This window comes from Cyprinus carpio, chromosome B20 (genome assembly GCF_018340385.1).
Source record: "Cyprinus carpio isolate SPL01 chromosome B20, ASM1834038v1, whole genome shotgun sequence".
NCBI classification, from domain to species: Eukaryota; Metazoa; Chordata; class Actinopteri; order Cypriniformes; family Cyprinidae; genus Cyprinus; species Cyprinus carpio.
This window is the reverse complement of record NC_056616.1, coordinates 18,022,564-18,040,105: the sequence shown is the minus strand read 5'-3', so window position 1 is coordinate 18,040,105 and position 17,542 is coordinate 18,022,564. Positions and strand designations below refer to the sequence as shown.

The 17,542-nt window shown below is 35.0% G+C and overlaps 1 protein-coding gene across 3 annotated transcripts in view; it reads left to right on the top strand.

Annotated features, from left to right (window-relative positions):
* The window catches only part of LOC109112932 (fibronectin type III domain-containing protein 1-like), a 34,987-nt gene extending 18,798 nt beyond the window's left edge, over positions 1-16,189 (top strand). For all 3 annotated transcript variants that reach the window (XM_042746352.1, XM_042746351.1, XM_042746353.1), the window contains 9 exons: positions 61-426; positions 2,754-2,918; positions 8,529-8,765; positions 10,674-10,782; positions 14,156-14,235; positions 14,338-14,367; positions 14,588-14,749; positions 14,947-15,069; positions 15,208-16,189. In XM_042746352.1, the coding sequence (XP_042602286.1) occupies positions 61-426; positions 2,754-2,918; positions 8,529-8,765; positions 10,674-10,782; positions 14,156-14,235; positions 14,338-14,367; positions 14,588-14,749; positions 14,947-15,069; positions 15,208-15,323 (1,388 nt within the window). In that variant the 3' untranslated portion in view covers positions 15,324-16,189. The remainder of the gene's footprint in view (positions 1-60; positions 427-2,753; positions 2,919-8,528; positions 8,766-10,673; positions 10,783-14,155; positions 14,236-14,337; positions 14,368-14,587; positions 14,750-14,946; positions 15,070-15,207) is intronic.
* Positions 16,190-17,542: the final 1,353 nt, after the last annotated feature.

The window sequence follows — 17,542 nt, the reverse complement described above, 5'->3', positions numbered from 1 at the left end:
AGAAATATAGAAAGAAAAAGCCTGTTTTAAACTGCCTTTTATCTGTGTTTGCTATATTAGATGACCAGGGTAGCCCACTGGTAAACCAGGAAGGATTAGCATTATTTGGTCATGGAAGAGACAGTCGGCCTGTGATTAATCCAAGTGACAAGTACCTTACTGTGGGAGGAAAACCCATTGTGGGCTTGGACCGCCCTAAACCAAGGACTACAACCACTACAACCACTACAACCACGACTACAACAACCACTACAACCACAACTACAACAACACCAGAACCTACAACAACAGAAATGGTAACAGAAACATTGGAGCAGTCAACATTAGCTGCTGAGCCTACATGTCCACCTGGACTTTATTCTCGACTGGACAAGAATGGTTTTGCAATATTGGATGCTGATGGAATACTTAACTGCTACTCTGAAGGTGAGATGAACTCTTTGCAACCATACTAATCTCTAAGAATTAATATGTAATATGATGTAGATTTAGTAATGTGTGTGGAAGCAAAAATGATGGAAAAGATACTCTTAAATTGGGACAGAAAATTGTTTGGCCCAGTTGTGCTCTTGTATAACAAGCCGTGTCACAGGAATGTACTGTAGTTAGTACCCACAAGACCTGATCCTCTGTAATTTAGAATCAGTATTCCAAGGATAATGTTTGTTAGGATGTACACAGTAAACCTCAAAGGATATCCCCCGTTATGCCTGAATAACCTCTGCTATGCTTTGAATCTGCCTGTCAACAGCATGCTTTTTTGGAGAAACAATCTTTTCCTCCGCTGTAGAACGACTTTACATCTTAAATAAAGCAACAACTGTCAATTCCATGATTTTCTAGAAAAAAAAACACCAAATAACAGGTGAGATGTGAAACCACATTAAGAGCCACTTACACTAAGTGAACCCTCAGTGTTTATCCTTAATCAATGGGGGATAGTGATCAAATATTTTCTCCTATCCCAACTTAATATGTGGAGAAAACTGTAAGACGTTTAGGTTGATTTTCTTGGTGCGTTTGTTTGAGCATCCTGACTAGCACAACATAGCAACATTATCCCAAACAGTGGCATCATGTAAGCAAAGAATTATATGTTTGTCTGACTAGTAAAAAAAAAATTCTGTTGAACTGTTTTTGCATTTCTGTTTGGTGATGTTAGTGGCAGAATTTAACAAATTATCGGGGAATGGGTTTTGGTTCTATTCATCAGTTGTTGATTGGGTTTTGAGTAGTGCTGTCAACCGATTAATCGCAATTAATCGCATCCAAAATAAAAGTTTTTGTTTACATAATATATGTTTGTGTACTGTGTGTATATATATATATATATATATATATATATATATATATATATATATATATATATATATATATTAAGAAAAATTGTAATGTTTATATACTAAATATATTTATATATATAATATAAATGATATGAATATAAAAATATACATGTAAATATAGATAAATATTTTCAAAATCTATACTGTATATGTGTGTATTTATTTATACATAACAAATATACACAGTACACAGTAACTTTTATTTTGGATGTGATTAATCGCAATTAATTGGTTGACAGCACTAATTTTGAGATGTGGGATTTGCACTCAAAAATGAATGTGAGCTTTCTGTCAGTTGTGGAGGGTTGCGTATTTATAATAGGGAACATGCACTTAAAATAGATGAATTTGTATTTTATGCTGGCTTTAAATTTACATAAGCTTATTTTAAATATATTAAAATTTATATATGTGAAATGTGAATTCCTAATTATTTAAGGTTATGCTACATTTCTATCTGATTGTGGGTCAAATAGTAAGCTAATTGTTGATGTAGATTTGTTGAGTCCAAATGAAATTGAGCCAAAATCGATGATTTATTTGTACCACTTGAGAACAGGATTCCTCTGGCTTCCACCTTCCCTAAGAAAACAGTTCAGAGATGAGTTATGGTTATTGTCAGCATGGCATCTGGTTATGCTGTTATTAATGAAGATGGTGTTGGTTGATTGCTTTGTTTACTGGCTGCTGAGCTACGAGCAGGTTGTTTTACTTTTGCTTTTTGTATGGCCATTTGTACTCCATTTCTCTATCAATCTATTAAACCTTATAGATGACATTTGTTTGCTGTTGTTCAAGGGGGGACATTCCTGCTTTTTGATCTTATTTTTTTCATACTAAGTGCCTTTATAGGTTACAAAGTGAAGAGCTGGATGATTCAGTGTGCACAAACTTGGATGACCTTTCTGGAATAACAACTAGACCTTGTTGTATAATCATTTGTTATGTAATTCTGCTGGTTTGTTGAACATGGGACAGCTAATGTGGCCAAGCTGCATTTAGGGACAAGCTTGTTTGCATGCAGTTTTAATAATTACTTGGCTTGTCCCAATAGTAATTTCCTTGTTGTGACAGGAATCGTGGGCAAGAGTATATTAACTTTAAAGAAAAGTTTGGTCACATTCTCAATACTATAACAGAGCAATAGCATTAACTTTTAAAAACAATGCTGCATGTACAGTGAACCTAAAAAGTAACTGGGCAGTTCTGGACACTTAAACCCCTTTTCTTAGAAATAAATACCACTTGGCTTCATATTTTCATATCTTCATATTTATATAATACAAAGGGGTTCATACATTTTTAAATGTGATATGAGTGTCCAAACACTCTTTGGGCCACTGTGAGGTGGGATACAGCATCCTGTGGACTTTTATTCTTCCTGTTTTTGATTACTACTCTATCTTACAGATGGGTTTTTTGAAGAGACTACCACAACCCCAGTCCCACTTCCTACCACAACACTGGCTCACACAACAGAGACTCCTACAACACAGCCTCCAACTCCTGAGACACGGCCTTTGAACAACACTCCTTCTTCTGAGTTTGATGTGGTTGGAAAGAAACGGTTCACAGGTAATACATTTGGTTTACTACATATTACAACAGTTAGTACTCTGGTATAAAATACCATATTCCCTGTTCTTGCTGGTTCCAAACTCAGCAATACCATGCTGAGATTGAATCTCTCAGGAAACACAACTGGCCGCTGACAGTTAATTTCTTTCCAATCACCTCAGCATTTCCTGTAGATGTGAGGCACTTGAGAGTTGAATGGTGAATGCGAAGGAAATTTATCTGGCCTACTAGTGCAGCACATTCCCTTGGTGATGCTTGTAAGCAGCAAATAAAATAGTGCATACAGCTGACCTTAGCTAGGATTTATATGCAAATACTTCTTGTCCCTCTGTAGTTTAATGATCTTCCAAACTTCACACAATCAGCTCAATCAGAGTTCATCAAATTTTCAAAAAGAGAGACACAGCTCTTTTGAAAGAACTTGAATCTCTACCTCTCAATCAAAATGTTTACAAAGGCTCTAAAATTGCTTGTTTCTTAACCGTAATCATTTATGTTTATATGCCTTTTTACTCCTTGCCTTAACATGCATTTTCAGTTGGCTCACGTTGGAATTGCCAAATATTAATACACACAAAACAGTTTATTTCGGATTGTAATCAGACCTCTGAGATTACATTCGCAGGTGTCTTGGACAGATTTTGACTTTGATTTAATTTAGATGTAAATACAAACATGTTTTCATTATCCACATTCAGCTACGCAAGTAATAAATTACATTGTGCTGTAAATAAACATGTCACTTTGACAGACTGAGTCATTCTCATCCTATGTTGCAAGTTCTTTTAATTATGCTGCTCTCACAGTGTGAAAAAGACAAACGAAACCACACTCTTGTGTTTTTCTCTCCTGATTCAAATAATTTTATTGTATTAGACTTGGAATCTAATTTCTCACCAAAGAAACTTTACAACCTTTTTCTCCCCAGTTATTCACATCTAGCCCCATTAACATCCTTTAGGTGTTTGCAAAGAAATTTTGAATGATCCAGTTTTGAATTGTGCAATCCAGTTACACTGAAAATGCACTGGAATAAAGGTGTTAATGCAATCAAGTTAAAATATCCAGATACTATCCAGATATGACACAGATTTTAATGTCAGGTGTAAAAAGGGACTATTTTTACATAATATTTGACTTGGATGAAAGTGTCTGTTAAATAAAATTTTTTTATGGGATGTAACATCCAGGATAGTTACAAAAATGAAGCCGTAATAAGAAGTAACCAGTAAATTTGTAAACTATATCATTGATGAGTTTGAGGCCTGTAAGATTTTTTTTAAAGAAATCTCTTACGCTGATCAAGGCTACATATATTTGATAAAAAATACAGTAAAAAAAGTAATATATTATGATATACTATTATATTATAGTTATATCATTTAATTGCTGTTTTTATATATTTTAGAATGTGATTTATTTTGTCATGGATTTTTCATCAGCCATTACTCCAGTCTTCAGTGTCACATGATTTTTAAGAAATCATTCTAATATGCATATTTGGTGTTCATTTCTTTTTATTATCAATGTTGAAAACATTGCTTTTCAGGATTTTCAGGATTCTTTGATCAATACAAAATCGAGAGAACAGAATTTATTTGAAATATAAAAAAAATTTAATATCAGTAATATCAGTCTTTTGATAAATTTAATGCATCCTTGCTGAATAAAAGTATGAATTGCTTTTAAATAAAAAAAATCTTACTGACTCCAAACTTTTAAATAGTAGTATACTATAAATTGAGAGCAAACGGGGATGAGAGCCTTTAGCCTCTCTATTTGGATCATGTTATTCTAAGATTACTTTCTACTACTAGAGGTCTCTCCCTATGGCCAGAGTGTAATTAACCTTGTCAACCCTCAGGTCCACATCTAGTACTATATAACGTGTTGGTAAAGGCTTGTTTTAGAGTCCATTGACTTTAGGGGCTCAGAGGACTCAGGTTCTTTCATGTGGGCTGCTTCTGTAGGAAATATTTGAGAATGCCTGAGTGAAGGTATTTAGACTCAGCTCTATAAATTATGGCTGAATGTCTGTGGGTTTGGGCTACCTTCCCGAATTCTTCTAGACTCAGTATGTGTTAGGATAAAGGTGTGTGCCTGAATGAGAAAAAAGTGTTTGTGATTGCTATGAGGATGCTATTCCAACCAATTCCCAAATAGTGCAATTGTATTCCACTCAGCAGTGGATTAGTGCAATGATGATGTGACCCTATGCAACCTATGTTACCTGGCTCTAGTCAAGCTTTTTCAGGTTCAGCATGAATTTGTTTACCAAGACTGACTATAATAGCCTTTGAACAGTAGGTTCAGCAGACTCTATCTTTCCAAACTTAAATCCCCACAAGCTATACACCTAGCAATGGAACATTGTTTCAGGTCCAGTTTGCATGCAGAGACATGTGCCAGATGAGTTTAAGGAATGGTTATGCTGAGCTGGAGCTTTGGCTAGTCAGCTGGCAAACTTAGTTCTGCCCCTCATTGACTCTTTACAGTACTGCACTTGCCGTAGAAAAGCTCACGTTGTTTTAGTTATAAGTATCTGCTAAGCTCATCTACCACAGCTCGGCACAAGTCCGGTCTGGTGTCCAATAGAGGTATGTGACAAAAGCGTAATAGACTTGGAGACCCAGCTTTTTACTTTCTTTCTTTCCCTTCTTTTTTAAGTTTAGTAGGTTTTGGTTACATAAGCTTTTAATCTACAGACAAACTGATTTCATATTAGCAATACACTGTTAATAATTATTATGCTATTAATTTCACAAGTTCATTTAAAAAAGTGATACAATATGTTTTGTGTATATATATATATATATATATATATATATATATATATATATATATATATATATTTAATTAATCATGACACGTCCAAATATCTGTACACAAATATTGTAAAACGATTGCATTTTTAAAAATTGTGTTTTATTGATTTCCAATGCTGCTTTTTCTGTCTATTTAGAATTTTTTCTGCAACGATAATGTCGATCAGTTACAATTATTTTAGTATTTTCTTAGCAAATATTGGTGTTTATATATTGATTTGAAATATTAGCATGGTATTAAATCAATAATTTGAACAATAAATAGTCTTATGTAATTCATCTGAAATGTCGACTTTATATATAGCCCTAAACCTGCTTAAACGCAGTGCATACAAGTGTTGAGACTCAGGTTTCACTGATTAAGTTACTTGTTGCATTTCTCAAATGCATATCTTATGACAAAACAGGGGTCATCGTGGCCTAGGTTTTGTTTTTTGATCATTAGCCAGCAATCCAAGAGCTCCTACTGTTTCATGGCTCCTATAATGTGCTTGTCTTGGCAGAAATGTGACATCAACTGCTCTGGCTAGATACATAGGAAAAATGCAGAAGAATGAGAAAAATATTAGAGCCAACTTCTCATTGTTTATGAGGGAGGCCCTCAATGGTCCCTAGGTTGGTGATTGTAATGTATTTATATTGCAGAATTAGAAAAAGAGGAAATAGAGATAACAGCACCATTTAGACCACTGGAGCCAGAAGCACCGCTGAGCTTTTCAAATACAAAAGTATGATTATTGAAAGAACCGAGGAACCAAGCTGTGCCTGTATTGAAATACTGCATGTTGCAGGCTGTGGCTACAGCATTTGGCCTCATAATGCTGATATTTGTACTAATGGGTACAAGAGGAGGCATTTGAAGTCCTAGTAAAATTGAGTTGAGGAAGCAGTCATACATTAAAATGATGGGGGAAGCGTCTATAAGTCAAAATAAGTCAACATCATGAGGTCTAGCTCCACCAAAACAAGCATCATACCCATAACACTTTGGTAAAATGTCTCATCTTCAATGCATGGATAGATAAATTCTGACACTCCAACAGGCACATACTTACACATATGCAAGCTATTTAAACAGAGAAACATGTCAAGAAAGAAGCCCTAAATAAAATGACATGAGCTAAATGTGCTGATATCAGCTGAGAGCGGCTTCCTTCTGGCCCTAACCTCAGATGTCTCCTTAAATATTTATGGCTTTAATATGCTCGGGTCTCCTCTGCTCTCCAGATCCACCAACAAGTCCACTATATTTCAAACCATCTCTGTTGTGTTTGCTCCCACCCTGCCATAAGACTCTCTCTGTAGGTGTAAATGCAGTAGCTATAGTGCTTGCTGTGTGTATGAGAAGTACATAGAAGTTGTGTCTTGACACTCATTCTAATGCATTGTTCAGTTTTTCTCCCCATCACACTGTATTGTGTATCAGTCGGTCTCAGCGGAGGCACATGCACAGAAGTGTGTTTTTTGTTCTGTATCAGGGTCAACATCACATGGAGCTTTTGATTAGCTCCAGGTGTGAATCTTGTGGCCCAATCGGACGAGGGGTTCTGGAAGTGTTCACAGCTGTGGATCCAGCTGGCACTGTGTGGGACGACAGAAATAACAACATTTCATTGAGCCAAGAGGAAAAAGTCTAGAGCAAAATATCAACAATGGTAGCTTTTATTGTCTATAACCACGAGCAAGAGTAAATTGGATTCATTCTTAAACTAGGACAACAAGCAAATGCAAACAACACAAAAGAAATGTAATGCTTACTAAACGGAACTTCCATGAACATGTTATTTGTTGTCAGTTTGCACAAATATCAGTGGATGTTTTGCAGTCTTTTTTGTATTACTAGTTGCAGCAATTAAAACTGAAATTGAAAGCCAATCTTTCACTACACTAAAGTTTTTCTCTGCAAGGATGCATTCAATTGGTCAAAAGTGACAGTAAATACATTTATGTTGTTACAAAATTCAAATAAATTTTTTCTTTTGAACTTTTTATTCATCAAAGAATCAGTAAAAAATGGTGTCATGCTGTCCACGAAAAATATTACACAGCAAAAAATAACTGATAATAAAAAAAAAACAAAAAAAAAACAAATATCATGTGACACTTAAGACTAGAGTATTGGCTGCTGAAAATTCAGCTTTGCCATCACAGAAATAAGTTATTTTAAAATATATAAAAAAAATAAAAATATATTACAATATTTCTATTTAAATATTCAATATTACAATATTATTATTTCACAATATTACTGTTTTTAATCTATTTTTGATCAAATAAATGCAGCCTTGGTAAGCATAAGAGACTTCTTTCAAAAACAAACAAACAAAAAACCTTACAGACCCCAAACATTTGAACAGTAGTCATAATACAGTCCAATGTCTGAGAGCACATTGAAAAATATTTTATGTCTACCTAAACTAATTATTTATTTATAATTATAATAATTATAAATTAATTATTTACCAAAATTAATTTAATTATTTTTTTATTTTGAAATGTTTTAAACAAAGTTATGATGCAAAATAAAGAATAAATATATGTATAATTCTGCACTATTTCTAATTGATTATGTGATCAGCTCAAGTGTTGCTGCCAATAAAGCAATTGGGGGACAAACAAGGCATTATGAAATGAATGTTATAAGATCAGTTCAGATTATCGCTCAAATTGTTAATTTGCTTATAAATGGTAATAAAACATTTTATATTAAAGTAGCAACATTGCGTTTGCCTTAACGTATTTCCTAAATTTACAGATTTTCCCAATCTCTGCTTTTCCTCAGCTCCATATGTAAACTACATCCGTAAGGACCCTGGAGCTCCCTGCTCCCTGACCGAGGCTCTGGAGTACCTTCAAGTGGATGTCTTAGCAGACTTGATGGAAAAGGAGCAACAATCAATCAATCAAAAGCAGCCACCCAAAAACAAGCCCCATAATGTCACTGTGGTTGCTATGGAGGGCTGTCACTCCTTTGTAATTTTGGACTGGGCACTTCCACTGAAAGATGACATGGTGTCTGGTGAGTGTGTGCAGCAGTTCCTTTTTTCTTATTTAAATGCTTTTGCAGTTGCAGAACTGGGAAAAAATGACTTCTGTATGTCTCAACACAATGTTTGCTAGATGTAATATACAAATTTACAAGCTTATATCATTCGGAGAATGGACTTACAATTATGATTAAGGTCAAGATTACAGCTGAAAAGTAATCCTGAGTCCTGAGTTATTTATGACTTGATTAATGCTCAAGATGAGTGGTTTTATTTTCCATGGACTGCATTTCAGCTGCTTTTTCCAACATACCAAATGTGCAGGGATTTCTTAGAATGCATCAAATAGATGTGAAAAACACCCAATCCACTTTATGGATCATCTTATAATGTTCTGTTCCTCTATTTTTTTATTGTGTAAATCTCATAAAGCAAGTTAATCATGCATGGGCCTCTTTGATAGCAACGCTGAAAAAGATTTATAGCACCAAATACTGATACCAAATACTGAGAAAAAGGCACATCAGACATGTCAACATGAATTTAGTGATTTTAAAATTGAGAAAGACAGCTATGCAATTAGCTAATTAACTGCATGCTTTCCTCGTTTGGTAACAGCATCACACTAAATTTATATTTCACCCAACAAATAAAATCATAATTCAAATGTCATCAAAAACCACTCACAAATATCTCCTCTATAAAACATAAAATATATCATACTGTATGTCTCATATGAGAAATGTCATTCATATATTGGAAGTCAGTGGTCATCAAACATTCTTCAAAACATCTTGTTTTGTGTTCCACAGAAGAAAGAAATGAATAAATGAGGTTGAGTAAATTATGACAGATCTTTCTATCCACTTAATTGTGCAGGCATACAGCGCTGTCATTTGTGAATTGGTAAATCTCACTTTAATAGAAAGCTGTATTTACTGTAAAATCAATAGAGCTGGCTTAATTTCATCATTTTGTTTGTATGATTTGAAATACGTTATTCTGAAGTACCCCAGTTTCTAAACATTTAGTATGCTGAACTGTCTTACATGCCGCCTGGTTTCCATTTAATGTGCATTACCAAACACAAAACTATATGTAACACTTCTCTAATATATTGACCCTGACAGTTTCATTTTGATTCACACAAACAGGGAGGCAATTCCCACAGCCACCGTTAGTGTCATGATATGATGTGTGCGGAGGTTTAAATGCAGGGGATTCCCTGCCAACTGACAACCGATAACCGATGCTTAGATGAATGGAGCAACTTTTTTAACACATGAAAAATAACATCCACATGCTCTTGAATAAAATTGTACAAGGCAGTCTAATGTTACTGTAGGGGTTTTATGATGCCATTTGCATTACTAGACCTAAAGCATTTATTTGTACATGATATTGTACATCTACAAATTTTTACATAATATTTATTAGTGTGTGCATATACAGTATACTGTATATGTGAAGACTAGTGTAATGACTAATGAAAATTCAGCGTTGCCATCACAGACCCCAGACACCCATCAGAAAAATCGGACCCCAAACTTCTGAATCGTATTTTATGTAAAGTTAGCAAATGATGGTTATCGACAACTGACATTGCCTGCAGAACCTTGTTTCTTCAACAATCTCTTTTAGTAAAAGTTTTTTTTTTCTCCACTCTACTTCACTCCTTTTCAGTCATCCTGCCTTCTTTCATAAGTTTCACTACTGCACTGCCTCTCGCTTTCATATTAAATGATGGAAAATACACGCATGTGCTTTATATACATCCTGCTGCCTTGGCAGGAGTTTAGACTTTCCATGGCATAATAAGGAACTAGAAATATATTGAGGAATCTCTGCACAGACATGACCAATACATTCTCATTTATTTGAATGTTTGTGAATCTCTCACATTTAGAGTATGCTTTAATTGTTCACCTTCTCTTTTATAGGCTATATGGTACACAGTGCATCCTATGATGATGTCCTAAATAACAGATGGTCAACAAGGTCCTCAAGTGGAACCCACCTCCCTGTTGAAAATCTCAAGCCCAATTCCAGGTGAAAACTAGCATGTGACCGATCTCATGCACACAGACACAAACATATTCCATCAATTTATAAACTAATTTACCATCTTTTGCATGCTTGTTCTTGGACATTTAAGCATCTGTGTTCTTTAGTCCACAATACAAAATACAAATACAAAGCAGGTCTGAGTTCTCAGTAGAGATCTTCTGGGAGGCCTCCTAAATCATGCTTAATCCATGAACTCCAACAATATGCTGGGAAGCTGTCTGTGAGGCTTGCTGGTATACTAAGCTATAAAATCATTACCACTTACTTTATTGAACATCAGTTTAAATGAGTGTCATTTATCTTCCCTTTGTTGCGCAACATCGTCTAGAAATAGTGATGTTTATTTTCCCAAACATCTTTTGCTTAGTCTTAAACTTTCTCTGACAGGAGAACTGATCTAAGATGTAGTTGAATTTGTTAAATATGTGACACGGAGCTGGGGACTAATATATAATTAGTAGGGGTGTCATAGTGAACCCGTTAATGCATATATTCAGTTTGACATCATGTCAGTTTTATTCTGTATTGTGTGATTTCTAACTAATCTGAATCTTTGGAGCCGATTGGAACTGATAAATCAAACTCAGACAAGATATTTAACAAACTTCAGCTGCATTCATTCCTCTTTTTTTTGCCTTTTTTTTAATAAGTATGGTGAAATGTAATTATCATCAAGCTTTTTTTTTTTCAGAAAACAAAAAATTAAAAATTGTCAGTAAAGATATTTATATTTTACAAAAGATTTGTTTTGTACTTCCTATTCAGTAAAGAATGCTGAAAAGAATCAGTCTCCACAAAAAGCGGCACAACTGTTAGAAATAATTGTAATTTATAATAATAAATAATAATGTTAATAATAATAATAAATGTTTCTTACACTCTAAATCAGCTTATGATTTAGAATAAGTAATGACTGCTGAAATTTTACAGGAATAAATAATATAAAAAAAAAAAATGTTTACTGAAATAAATTCAGCCTTGGTTCACGAAAGGGACCGCTTTCAAAAACATTACAAAATCTTACTGACAGCAAATTTTTTGAACAATAGTGTAAATAATTAGTTGTTTTTGAACAAATAAAGAGCACTCTTGCATAATGCATGAGATCACTCTACATGTGTCTGTTTCTTGAATGCTGTCTCTTTCTTACTGTAATGTTGTAAACCCTTACCAACACATTTTTGCAGCAGTAGATAAGGGAGGTGTTTATGGGCTCTCTGGATATTTCCCACAAATGTGAAGTCATTTCTGCCTACCAGACCCATCTAAGCGTTTTCTTCACTACGCATTGGTGCATTACAGCAGGCATGATCTGTCCCACAGAATTGGAACGCCTGTCATTCCGAAAGTTCTGCACATCCCTTACTAATTTTTATTAATTAAACGTTTGCTGAATCAGTAATTATTTCAATGTGTAGCATTCTCAGCACATATTTAGCTTCAAAATCAGTGCAGAAAATACAAAAAAGATGCGCAGATCTCGTCTGGACCTGCACACGGGTTACTCACGCATACATAAATGCATGCAGCTGTGTGAAACGCCCCAGGTTTGATTGACGTTTGTTTTGTACACTTTCCCAGACAGGCAGATGCACTCTCTCCATCACTACCTTGAGAAAACACATGAATGCATATGCACTCATTAGAGATGTTTGGTTCATAAGTGTGGAATGTGAGGATGAAGTTGTTTTTATTGTCCTCTGGGATTCATTTAGAAGCCTCTGTTATTATAGCCTATCAGCCGAGCTCAGTGACTGACAACTTTATAATTCAGTCATGAAGTGTTGATAAGTTTTATGAATGATTTGTAATAGCTTTTAGAACTAGGTAAATAGTCTAGACTGCGGACAATAACAGCTCCTTCTTAGTCAAAGTAACAACGACAAACCACTTAGATGCCATATCGAGACTGGAGCTTGCATCAGTTCCAGAAAGAGTTATGGTCAGAAGAACAAGGAAAAATAAGACACATGCAAATACGCATATACTTAATAATATATGGTCAAAAGGACAAGAAAATGTGCACGTGGACACAGAGAAAGTAACACACACATCCTAGTTGAAATATGACAGGCCCCCTTCCGCTGGCGGTCTGACTGTAATTGTCCATTTTCTCTATATTTTGGTCAGAGTTTCCACGTGGCTGTGCTAATTTGATCCAGCAGTGCTGATTTTCTGTCATTAAACGGGTCCTGAGTTAAACCAAGTGAAGCGTGAGCTTACTGAACAGCCTCTCACTGGCACAACAGAAGGCTGTGAGTGCTGTTAGCGCTGCCCTTTGAACTTCATCACACTTCTCTGTTTTAATTTCTTTACTTGTCTTATTTATCCTCAAAGGTAAAGGATGTGCCAGAGTCAGAGCAAACTAAGTGGTTGTGGTCTGCTATTTGTCACAAAGAGGTTTTGTCAGATTGGAAATTCCATGTTGATGTGTTATTCTCTAGCACCCTCCGACATGCAGTCTCTTCTTGTCATTACACTTTGTTAGCCTTCTCTTTTGCCAGAGGCTCACTCTTTTAACTTTCTGTCATGCATGTTTTATTAATGCAAAATTTAACTGTACCCTTTCTCTTTTTTCCCCTTTTCTTACCCCTTTTCTTTTCATTTTCCAACCTTTTTTCATTTACTTTTTCTTTCCTTTTTTCCCATTCTATTTTAATTTCAACCGAAATATTACAGTTAACTGTTATTGGTTATCCGTAAAATTAGTGGATAATGGTATATTTTCCATTATTTTTTATTTATTATATTATTTGTGTGTGTGTGTGTGTGTGTATGTGTGTGTGTGTGTGTGTGTGTGTGTTTTATTTCCTATGCTTTTTCTTTTCCTTTTTTACTTTCCTTTTTTATTTTCCTGCACATTATCGCTCACACTTTATTTCAAGGTTCAGTTCTTGCTATTAACAAACCATTAACTATGACTTTTGCCTCAATAAACTGCTAATTTGCTGCTTATTAGTAAGGTAGTTGTTAAAGTTAGGTATTGTGTAGGATTAGGGATGTAGAATATGGTCATGCAGAATATGTATAAGTACTAATAAACAGCCAATATGTTAATAATTATAATCATGTTAATAAGCAACTAGTTAATAGTGAAAATTGGTCCCTATACTAAAGTATTACCACATTTTCCTTTTTCTTTCTTTTCATTTCTATTAATTTTCTCTCTTTCTTTCCACTTTTACTACATTTCTGTGTCATTCAATCCTTATGCTCTCATTGTAACATTAGGAGTGAGTGTTCAGTTGAGATTTATACATATATAAGGTGCTTTTGTAAAAAAAAAAAAAAAAATAGTCTTGATAGCAAGCCAGGATTTTAAAATAATAAATCCATGTTTCATTCTTGTTCTTAGGTATTACTTCAAAGTTCAAGCAAAGAATATCTTTGGACTGGGGCCACTCAGTGAAACTTTAACGTATGTCACAGAATCAGGTGAGTCTTCTTTTGTTTGAACCCAGATAAGTGTTGTTTGATTCAAACATATTCATAAATACCAAATAAATATCTGTGATTTTTTTTTGTTTTTTTAACTAGATGATCCCCTGCTCATAGAGAGACCCCCAGGTAAGAGATACATTGTTACACGTTATATTACTGTATGTTTCAGTTAACCTTTAAAACATTAATGTGCTAAAAAGATCAACACATGACTATTTTATTGCTGGTGTACAGTTTTGTTTGCACTAACCAGCAAAAAATACATCATTTTACCTTTTCCGTGATTTTTTCCAACTGTAATGACCTACAACCTAAAAATTGTAATTGGCATTCATTTCCTTTCTAGGTGGGGAGCCCATCTGGATCCCATTCACATTCAGGTATAACCCCGCCCACAGTTCTTGTAAAGGAAGTCAGTTTGTCAAGCGCACCTGGTATAGGAAGTTTGTAGGCGTCGTCCTCTGCAACTCGCTGCGCTATAAGATCTTCATGGGAGATGGACTGAGAGGTGCTGACCTTTCTTTCTAACAACATAATACATTTAAAACTTTAATCTAATGATTAGTGTGTCTGAAATATGAAGCGCTGGCCTAAAAGCCTTGGAACAATCCGATCCAAACCACAGTTTCCCTCAGCTAAACACAAGGCGCTGTCTGAGGTTTGGGTCTTGAGGGATACTCAAGCTACGACTGTTTTCCATTTCAGAACCGTTCTACAGCATTGCTGATACATTTGGCCATGGAGAGGACCACTGCCAGTTTGTGGACTCTTATCTAGATGGAAGAACTGGACCACACAATCTCTCCCTCAACCTACCCACAGCTCAAGGTACGACATACATGAGCATGCTCTTGAGTTTGTCTTCACTTCAAGTCTAAAATCATCATGTCATGTGTGTGTTCACTTACTGCTGCTTAAGATGGTGATCAGTCAGCACTGTAACATGATGCCATTTGTGGATTTCAGGATATTATCGGTCAGACAGACAAGAGCCAGTGAATTTCGGGGTCATCGGCAGGCGCACACCACATCCTTTCGTTGGCTGGTATGAATGTGGAGTTCCAATCCCTGGAAAGTGGTAACAGGGGGAAACTCCAAGAGGACATTTCCACAGGCAATCACATTCCACGTGTTCTGACCCTAAATCTATAAGCCAATCACAGAAGTGAACCATTGCTCACCATGGCAACCAAACCTAAATCATATAGCAACTGCTTCCGACAGAAGGAATATAGTACTTTGAGTAACACTAATATTTCAACATATTCGATATCAAGCACTTTTTGAAAAAAATCAGTCTGTATATGAGGAAAATGCAGCATGTGTATTTGAGTTTATTAACAATGTTTTATTTTCATGTGTTGCGTAATAGTAATTATTTCACATTCCTTTCCACCTGGAATATTTATCTTACAGTAACTTCAAAGAAACAAATTGGTGGCTAGTTAAATATCAAAGCACAACATCAAATGACTACGTAATGTCTGGGAAGATGACATTTGCGATGATGTAACAAATTTTCTGTGAGTGATGTTTGCTGTTGTTTATATAACTTGCTGAGGTTTTGTAATCTTACATTTTTGTATTACCCTCTTTTTGAACAAAGGTTGGCATGAAAGTATTGCTCATATTAGAGCAGATTGAAAAACATATTTTTATTTTCTCAGGAACGGTTCAAATTTGAATAAAGGTGCTATGGAGAAAATGTAATGTTTTTATCTCCCATTGATGCATAATAAGTTAGATAATATAAAATAATTGTATATTATTATAGTTTTAATTGTATTTTATATGAATTATATTGACCAGCATTACTACTAATCACTTTTGCGAACTTTGAATACCCACACCGCTACAATTCTAGAGAAAAAAAAAAGAGTACATTTTATTATGTGCACAGTGTATTAACAGAGTACAAAAAAAGCAATAATAAAAGTCAGGGAAATATTACAGTCACCGTCTTAATACATTTTATGTATCCAGCACGTTGTCAAGAATGGTTGAATTCTTTCTGATTGAAATGTATGTGTTTGTGGTCATGCCGCTGTGGTGGGCTTTCCACATAATAATAGGTGGTAATAAGCGATCCTCCCATTCTAAATCTATTTCGGATGGGGTGTTTTAGCAATAACCCTTTATTCTGACACATTTAAAAGCCTATAACTTCTAAAATTACAAATACCTAGAAAGCTCTTTCCTCCTACACGCCACACAATAAATTTCATTGCACTTGATATCTCTATTTTACATTTTCATTTATTATTCCCAACTTTTGTACAAGAAGAAGACTGAATACTTTCCCATCAATTAAAATAATCATGCCTGCTCAATAACTAGCATCCATTCACATATTCTGGCATTGTTAGAAAGGTGCGTCATCATTTGGCTTGCCTGCCATAATTAGTGTCACTTTGGCATCAGCTGGATTCAAATCAAATCAAATCAAGGTTCTTATCTGTGAGTACAGCATTTCCTTATCATTAAGTAAAATCCACTGATGTTTTATTTGGCGTCCGGTCACAATCCACATGCCAGATCCAAGGGATCTCTTATGTGTTTTTCCAGGGTTTGTAATGGTTATTTTCAAGAATAGACAAAAACTAAGCTATATTAGAACATCATCTGTCCATTTTAAAAGTAGACTTGCCTTGCTTGCCTTTACTTGCCCTCATTCAGTCAACAAAAATCTGTAGAGCTCAAATCACAAATCAAAGCAAAACACTTTTGGCTATTTACAAGAAAATCTAAATATATAAATTCATCTTCTGTAAGAGGAACCGCCTTTATACAGTAGATAATGAGTTTGATGTGGGTTGCCAGAGAGAGAGAGAGCAAAACGAGACTGGACAAACACATCTGCTAAAGATGTTAAAAGAGGAAGCAGGCGAGAGAAAGACTGTTTCTACAAAGCGCTTTATGACTTTCATGCAGAGTGGCGTGCAATGAAACAATATCTTCTGGTAAATATATTTACAAACATTGAAGATGTCATGGGTTTGGAGAACACGAGGGAAATCTGAGCCAGTCAGTGATCTTGTCATCGCAACAGCCACACAACAGTGCCACATGGGAACCATAATCAAATATCTTTACTTTCATATCTCATATCTTTTTTTTCAGGTTTCAAGTTGTTTACTTCGCTCCAACAATGACTTTCAACTAATCAGAAAAGATAGCACTACATGTCACACACTTCACTTACATTTTTCCAAGCAATAATGGAATCAGAGAGACCTGAAACCATCCAGTAAAATAAAACATTTCAAGGGCCAAAATGTAAGTTTCTGATTGGCTGCAGAGT